The 8,137-nt window shown below is 41.4% G+C and overlaps 1 protein-coding gene across 3 annotated transcripts in view; it reads left to right on the top strand.

The window, feature by feature from the left end:
- Positions 1-8,137, top strand: part of LOC110321087 (transmembrane protein 56) — a 57,524-nt gene that overhangs the window by 22,184 nt on the left and 27,203 nt on the right. For all 3 annotated transcript variants that reach the window (XM_021197196.2, XM_029537908.1, XM_029537907.1), the window contains exons 2-3: positions 4,316-4,410; positions 4,822-5,026. In XM_021197196.2, coding sequence (XP_021052855.1) covers positions 4,833-5,026 — 194 coding nt within the window. In that variant the 5' untranslated portion in view covers positions 4,316-4,410; positions 4,822-4,832. The remainder of the gene's footprint in view (positions 1-4,315; positions 4,411-4,821; positions 5,027-8,137) is intronic.

Genomic DNA, 8,137 nt, shown 5'->3' with positions numbered 1-8,137 from the left:
GCCCTCTTCTGGAGTGTCTGAAGACAGCTACAGTGTACTTACATATAATAAATAAATAAATCTTTAAAAAAAAGAAAAGAAAAGAAAAGAATGTCAGTTCTAGGAAGGCAAGAGCCAGGCAGATGGATGGAGGCTCACTGGCTCTCTAGTGTAGCTTATCCGAGCTAGGTCCAGACCAATGAGACTCTATGTCTCAAAAAGAAACCAGAGAAGATGGCTCCTGAGGAATGACACAAAGAGAATGTCACCTTCCCTTATTATCTCTGTGATTCAGGTCATTGGCTACCACTAGATAGCTCCTCACCATGCATGTCAGGGTTAGGGTATTCTTTGCTAGTGAGGAAGGAACAGCATGGTGAACCCTGAATCCTCACCTTCCTGCTGGCTCACAAGGTGTCTCCTCCTATTTAGCTCTACACACACACACACACACACACACACACACAGAGCCTGGTATACAGCTGACAGAGACAAATGTTGGCTGTATTGACGGTTCTGAGGTGACGCTGTGAATGGTTCTTTTTTGCCATTTCCAGGACCATGTGTCCGTCCAGAGATGAGAATGGGTGTCCTCCTGCAGGAGGAGGGCTCTCTAGTGAGGAGAGAGAGAGGGCTAAGCTCGTTCGTGAGGGAAGGACAAGCAAGCAGCATTGTACCCAGCAGGCAATGCAAGTTCCTCTTGTGTCTATAGTTTGTGTGGATCAAGACAGCTGATTGGATGGTAGAATTCATTTCTCAACAGTCTCGTACACTTTCCCCGTCTGTTTCAGCCGCTCTTTTCTAGGCCAACTCCCACTAGGCCAGCTTCCTCGCCTCCTGCCAGCTGCTGGCCACACGTAGAGGAACATGAATGAGGCTTAATGCTTCTCGCTGTGATTTCCAGTGCTTAGTGATTGCCAAGTCCACAAAGGCCCTCTGACTAGGCTAATATTAGATGTCATTTTCTCTGTCCATTGTTACCCTTCCATCCTCTGATTGGCACCTGAAGTGGACAGACAGGGGCAACTGCTGCTACCAAGAGGCCATAGCTTTCTGCAGGACATTCAAGTAATCTCTAGATGAGGCCTTTATTTGACATGACTGATTAAGCAAGCAGCTGCTTATTCAGAAGCAGATCTGAGATAGAGCAATTCAATTAGCTTCTGTCTGCTGAGCCCTTAGTAGAAGCCACAGCTAGAATATATGGTATTTTTTGTTTAGTTATAAGTGGAACCCCCTCCCTTGGCAGAGAAATCCTGTCATCATATGTACCCCAAGAAAACAGACAATAAATCTGTCGAAAGTGTAAAGTGTTGGGGGATGGAGAGATGACTCAGCAGTTAAAAGAACTTACTATCCTTTCAGAGGACCTGGGTTCGAATTGATGCACCCATCCGTAACTCTAGTTCCAGTGAATCTGATACCCTCTCCTGGCCTCTGCCCGCACCAGGCATGCACTGGGTGTACATACATGTACATGTACAGGCAAAACACTAGTACACGTAAAATAAGAAATCTTTTAAAATATATATAAAATATTTGTCCACCATGACAATTTATTCACGAAAACTAGGACTCAGGGGAAGTAATATATGTATTTTTTCATTTTTAAATCTGTATTTAATGTATGTGTGTATGTATGCATGATGTGTGCATGTATATGTAGGTATGTATATGTGTTGTGTGTGTGACGTGTGTATGTGTGTCCTTGTATATGTGTTAAGGCATACACGTGGAGGTTAGAGGACGATTTGCAGGAATTGATGTTCTGGATCCACCCGTGGATCCCGGGGTTGGAACTCAGGTGTCAGGTTTGGTGACAAGTGCCTTTTACTTACCGAGTCACCTATTGGGCCCATATTGTCTTTCTTTATTCTTTTCTTCTCTTTTCTTTTTTTAGACATTTTTTCCCCCCATAGATCAGGCTGGCTCTGTGTGTGTGTGTGTGTGTGTGTGTGCGCGCGCGTGTGTATGTGTGTCTGCGTGAGTTCACAGCAATCTACGTGTCTCTGCCTCTCTAGTGGTGCAGCTGCTGGGAGTAAAAGCATGCAGTACCACTCCTGGCTCCAAGATGCGTTTCTTTTTTCTTTTCTTTTTTGTTTTCTCAGTGTAGCCTTGGCTGTCCTGGAACTCACTCTGGCCTCGAACTCAGAAATCCGCCTGCCTTTGCCTCCCAAGTGCTGGGATTAAAGGCGTGCACCACCACACCCGGCTGAAATGCATTTCTTAATGGTGAATTGTTAGTGATTTCTTTAGGGTATGAGTTAGTTTTGTTTTTTTGGGTTTTGTGTTTGTTTGTTTGTTTGTTTGTTTGTTTTGATTTTTCGAGACAGGGTTTCTCTGTGTAGCCCTGGCTGACCTGGAGCTCACTTTGTAGACCAGGCTGGCCTCGAACTCAGAAATCTGCCTGCCTCTGTCTCCCAAGTGCTGGGATTAAAGGCATGCGCCACCAGGCCCGGCTATGAGTTAGTTAATAATCCACAAACCCGGTAATGTGCAATAAGTTTTATGACAACTTTTAGGAAGCAGTCAAGAAATGCCTGTGTATACACTGAATTTTAACAAAAGTGCCAGCAGCCCGTGTTCCAGGGCCAGTGGCAAGTGTCTCAAGCCTTCAGGCAAATCATGCTCATTGAGTGTAGACTCCATTCTCTCTGCTTAGCTTCCCCCGGCTTCCAGGTTTGCACTTGTTTTACCCCTAGGAAAGGTCTCACATAGTTCTGTCTTAACACATTTAGTTGATGTACAAAGCCTACTTTCCTGTATTATGTGATTAATAGTAAACCTAGACTAAAAGGCCACAAATTATTTTTTAATGTCCAATACACACATTGAACTAAAAGAAATATAAAAGTAAATATGCAATAAAGTTAGTGGAGTAGTACAGAGAAAAATGGCAACATCAATAAGTTTACCAAGTGCCGGGCAGTGGTGGCACACGCTTTTAATCCGAGAACTTGGGAGGCAGAGGCAGGTGGATTTCTGAGTTCGAGGCCAGCCTGGTCTCCAAAGTGAGTTCCAGGACTACACAGAGAAACCCAGAAAACCAAACCAAAAATAAATAAATAAATAAATAAATAAATAAATAAATAAAATTTTACCAAGCGTACACCGAGGGGTGGCGGGAGGGGGCGGGGAAGGGGAGGGAGGGAGACGAGAACTCATTATAGACACAGTTTTGTCAGAAGGAACACTGTGGCAGACTGATTCAGATTATGTCCTCATTGGCAGGGGTGAAGTGGGCTTAATGCAATGACTTGTCTTTGTTTTTGTTTTCCCCTCTGGTGAGTTGGCTTCAGTAGGTGACTTTATTTCTTCAAATCAGGGGCTTGAACACGTGTGTTGATTCATTCCCCCCCCCCCCTCACTTGACTGGCCTCTCAGAGAAACGCTAGGCTGCTGGGTAGGAGCAAACGCTTTGGCTCTTTTTGGTCTGAACATATTTAAGACTTTTTTTTCTTCTTTTGAGACAGGGTCTCAAGGCGTTGCTCTGTCTTCCAGCTCACTTTGTAGACCAGGTTAGCCTCAAATCATTGGTATCTGCTTCCCACCTGCTGGGATTAAAGGCAGCTGCCACCATGCCTGGCCCTGAGACTTTTTTAGGAGCCAAATAAAGTTCAGCCCAACAATATAGAAAACATACTTTGAATATGTATATACATGTATGGAGGTACTACTGTTCTTTCCACTAACTGTTCCAAAGTGTCTTTATTTTATTTTTTAGAGTAAATAATACAGTTGTTAAAATGAGATAAAAAACTGTGGAATGTTTTTGGTCTAAGGAAAAATATTAACATTATCATAAACTTATAATTACAGTAGTATGGTTTTTTAAAGATCCTTTATTTATTTATTTATTTATGAGGCAGAGTTTCTCTGTTAGCCCTGGCTGTTCTGGAACTTGCTCTATAGACCAGACTGGCTCAAAGCCACAGATATCCACCAGTCTCTGCCTTCCATGTGCTGGGTTAAAGGCATGAGCTACCACTGCCCTGCAGATTTATTTAATAGTTAGTTGTGTGTATGTGTATCATTGTGTAGACATGAGTGTAGTACCCATAGAGGTCAGAAGAGGGTGTTGGATGCCACAGGCCTGAAATGGATACCTTCCGACTTACAGAATGTTGTAAGTCACTCGCTGCGGGTGCTGGGTGCTGGAGCTAAATTCTAGTTCCCTGCAGGGTCACAAGGGCTCTTATCTGCTGAGCTATTTTTTAGCCTGAATGGTTCTTTTTACATTACTTATTTCTTAAAATTTAACCTTTGTATTCAGCGTTGTGTCTCACAATACAATCAGTTTTTAACTTTGTAATTTATTTTTTGTTTGTTATTGCAGGCAATGGTCTATGACTTTGGCTTAAATGATTCTTAGAAATTATCCGACCAACTCTTTCAATTTATAGATGAGAAAACTGAGTCAAAGAGAAACAGGTGATTTATCTATATATAATTAAAGCAATACTGTCAAATGAGTAATTGAAATTGTAGCAATTGAAATTTCCTCTTAGTGTTAAATTCCTAAGATAAGATTGAATCATGATGTTAAGATGTTTTTTATGATACAGAGATCTGCGAGGCACTAGAGTACCTTTTAGGAACTTTAAACAAAAGTACATTTAAAGTATTTTTGTTTTCAGTGACAAATGTATGACACAATCCTAGTAAGTGTGAAGAAACAGGAGACTTAAAGGATTCTTCGTTTATTTTCCTTACATTAAAACGTTTATTATATTCTTGTGCTTTTATTAAACTTCGTGAAATAAACGTTTGCTTGTTAAAAATTTCAAAGCAGCTGTAGGCTGGCTGTATGAAGGTGACTTAGCACCGTGCTTTTTCTCACAGGCTGAAGGACTATGGAGGCGAACACCAAGCTGGCCGTTGGCACTGGGACTATGGAGGTGAACATCAAGCTGGCCATCTGCATTGTTTGCAGCAGCTTTGTCGTTTTCCAGGTTCTTTTCCATTTTGTCAGTTACTGGTTTTCAGCAAGAGTTTCTTCAGGTTATAACAGTCTTAGTATCGACAAGAAGATCGAATGGAACTCAAGGTAAATCCGTGAAAACGTAATAAATTGACTTAAAAATAGCCTTATGAGATAAAAAAAAAAAGTCATCATTTAGGCTCTTAAAAAAAGTTCAAGGTCAAAGCTTTTGTTTGATCTTAGGAATTGAAAATGAGATGTCATACACAGAAAAGTTTTAAGGATTTTTACATCAGAAGATGTTAGGGAGGCCTGGAGGGGCTGGGTGTAGCTGGAGAGGTGACTCAGTGGTTAAGAGTGGTGGCTGCTCTTTCAGAAGAACTGAGTTCAGTTCCGGGTACCCACATCAGCTTACTGCCTCTGTAACTCCACCCCCAAGGATCTGATGCCTTCCTCTGGCCTCCATGGGCACAACATGCATACACGTGAAGTAAGAACGTTAGGGACTTTTAAAAATTATTATTTCCAGTTAAGTTTGGGAAAATTGAGTAGACTCTAGCTGACTGTAGGAAGTTCTGTTTTCCTCTCTGAAAACTTCACAACAACAAACACATTTATCTTATGTAGTGTGGATGTTTGACTTACACATGTGGCTGTGCACTGTGTGCTGGGCTGGTGGAACCTGCTGAGGACCAAAGTGGGTGCTGGATTCCCTGGGACAGGAGTTACAGATGGCTGTGGGCCTCCGTGAGAGTGCTGGGAATCGAACTTAATTAGCCACTGCTCTTAACCACTGAGCTACGCTTCCAGCTCACACATCAGTATTTTTAAAAACCTTCTCTAACATTTGAAGATAGGGTGGTGGGAAACACGAGTGGGAGAGAGAGGGGGGGAGTGCATTTTCTGAGTGCATTTTGAGCTCTTTTTTTTGTTTCCTTTTCAATGTGGTTAGAAGCTCTTTAAGCTTTGGAGTCTGGGGCAGCTACCCCAGACATGGGGAGGACCCAGCGAGGTGGACACAGAGGTGAAAATGAAATTGGAAACTGTTTTTTTTTCCTCAGTCTTGTCTCTGTTCTGTGGCACAGGAAATTATAACACACGAAACTGAATTCTGCTTTGAAGAGGGAATCTAGTCTTCTATAAGATTCATCTAACTGTTCTAATGGGGTTTCCTCGTCCCTCTCTTTCCTGCCTCCTGCTGCAGCTCGCACACTTGGAACTTAGAGATAGAGGACACAGGAAAGTTGGGCTATTTTTTTAAAAAGTACAAATATATGTCTTAAAACTCAGCTTCCAGCCTTGAAACATGCTTCAAACCTCAGACAACTTTTTTTTGGAAAAAAATAAAATTTGACTTTTCCCACTTGGTGGTTCCTTTTAGCTACTATAGGATTTGCATTTTTGCTTTTCCAGTAATGTGAGTTTTTTTAAAAAATAAAAATCTCCGGTGTTTACTAGCAGCAGCTTCTTCGAGTGTAGCCTTAACTGCTGTTGTCATTGTTGTCCTGGGGCCTGAACTCAGGTCCTCCAGGATCAGGATGGAGCCACCCTGAGAGGGGGCTGAAAAGGAAACTTTTTTTTTTTTTAAAAAAAAAAACAATGTTACTGGGTGTGGTGGCCCACACCTTTAATCCCAGCACTTGGGAAGCAGAAGCAGGCAGATTTCTGAGTTCGAGGCCAGCCTGGTCTACAGAGTAAGTTCCAGGACAGCCAGGGCTACACAGAAAAACCCTGTCTTGAAAAACCAAAAATAAAATAAAATAAAATAAAAATAAAAACAATGTTGACAAATGTTTTTATTTCTTAAATGTAAAATGTTGCATTTCCTTAAATTTTACTATATTTAATAATGAATATGCATTAACTTTGTAATAACATACCTTATATGTATTAGTTATTTTAATTAGTTTTAAATATCCATGAAAAATTTAAAAATACATAAATATATTTTTCGGAAATGTTTTTAACATATGGTTACTAACCACTAGTCAGGACTTTAACATATGATTACTAACCACTAGTCAGAGCTTTAACATATGATTACTAACCACTAGTCAGGGCTTTAACATATGGTTACTAACCACTAGTCGGGGCTTTAGGAGAGGCCATGTTCCCTCTCATAGAGTAGCATTTAGGACAACTGTAGGAAGCCCTCTGTGTGGTGACTTAGATGAAGTGTTTGAATGCCAGGTGATGGTGCTACACACCTTTGATTCCAGCACTTGGGAGGCAGAGGCAGGCGGATCTGTGTGTGTTCCAGGCCAGCCTGGTCTACTGCTCCAGGCCAGCCTGGTCTACCCAGAGAAATCCTGTCTCTTTCAAGACAGAAATAAATAAATTGATGTAGTGTTTGACTTCATATCAAGGAGTTTACATTTCTCCCCTGCTGTTCTTAAGTGTGTTTGGTTGACTTGAAAACATTAGGCTTGAAAACCAGATCAGTTGGATTAATTACACTTCCAAATGCTGTCCTGATTCACAACAGGTCCTTTGTCACTAGCGAAACTCATGATTCTCTTTGTGGATTTAAAATCCAGTTTGGGATAAGGTGGTTTATCTACTTAAGAGATCTAACTGATCAAGTAGACTCATTGAGTTCAAGGTCCAGTGAATGTTTCTAACATAAAGTGTAATATTGGTTGATGAAGTTCCTTTGCTGTAAGAAACTTGGGGGGGGGTCATATCATAGAAATTTATCTCACATCAATAGTTTCTAGATTATCCATGCATCCTTCACTTTAATGAAAACTGGCTTCATTACTTGTAAATTTTAAATAAAGATGTGAAAACTTTGAAGCTGGCTTTAAAAGCCAGCCTCATTGTATGTGAATGATTGCATGGTGTCTCAGAGGGTCAGGTTGTAGGCCTAGGTCCTAAACTAGATAGGCTCAAAGATTGGATTTTCATCCAAAGCTTATTTTCTGCTGTAAAAGAAAAGAACCTGGCTCTTGTGAACTGTTTCTCTTCAATATCTCCTAGAAAGAGTTGCTGGGAGTATAGCTCTGTTTGTATATAGCTTGGGGTGTTTCTCTAGTATGCATAAAGCCCTGGGTTGTGTCTGTAGCACCCCATAAAACCAGGCCTGGTGGCTCATCTGCAGTTGAAGCACTGGGAGGTGAAACACAGGTCTCAGAGGGGCGCGGGGGGGGGGGGGGGGGGTTCCTAGTGCCATATACCTGTACTCCAGATTCTTTTTTTTTTTTTAAAGATTTATTTATTTATTATATGTAAGTACAC

This window comes from Mus pahari, chromosome 4 (assembly GCF_900095145.1).
Source record: "Mus pahari chromosome 4, PAHARI_EIJ_v1.1, whole genome shotgun sequence".
NCBI lineage: Eukaryota > Metazoa > Chordata > Mammalia > Rodentia > Muridae > Mus > Mus pahari.
The sequence above is the reverse complement of the archived record's forward strand: the minus strand, read 5'-3'. Positions and strand labels throughout refer to the sequence as shown.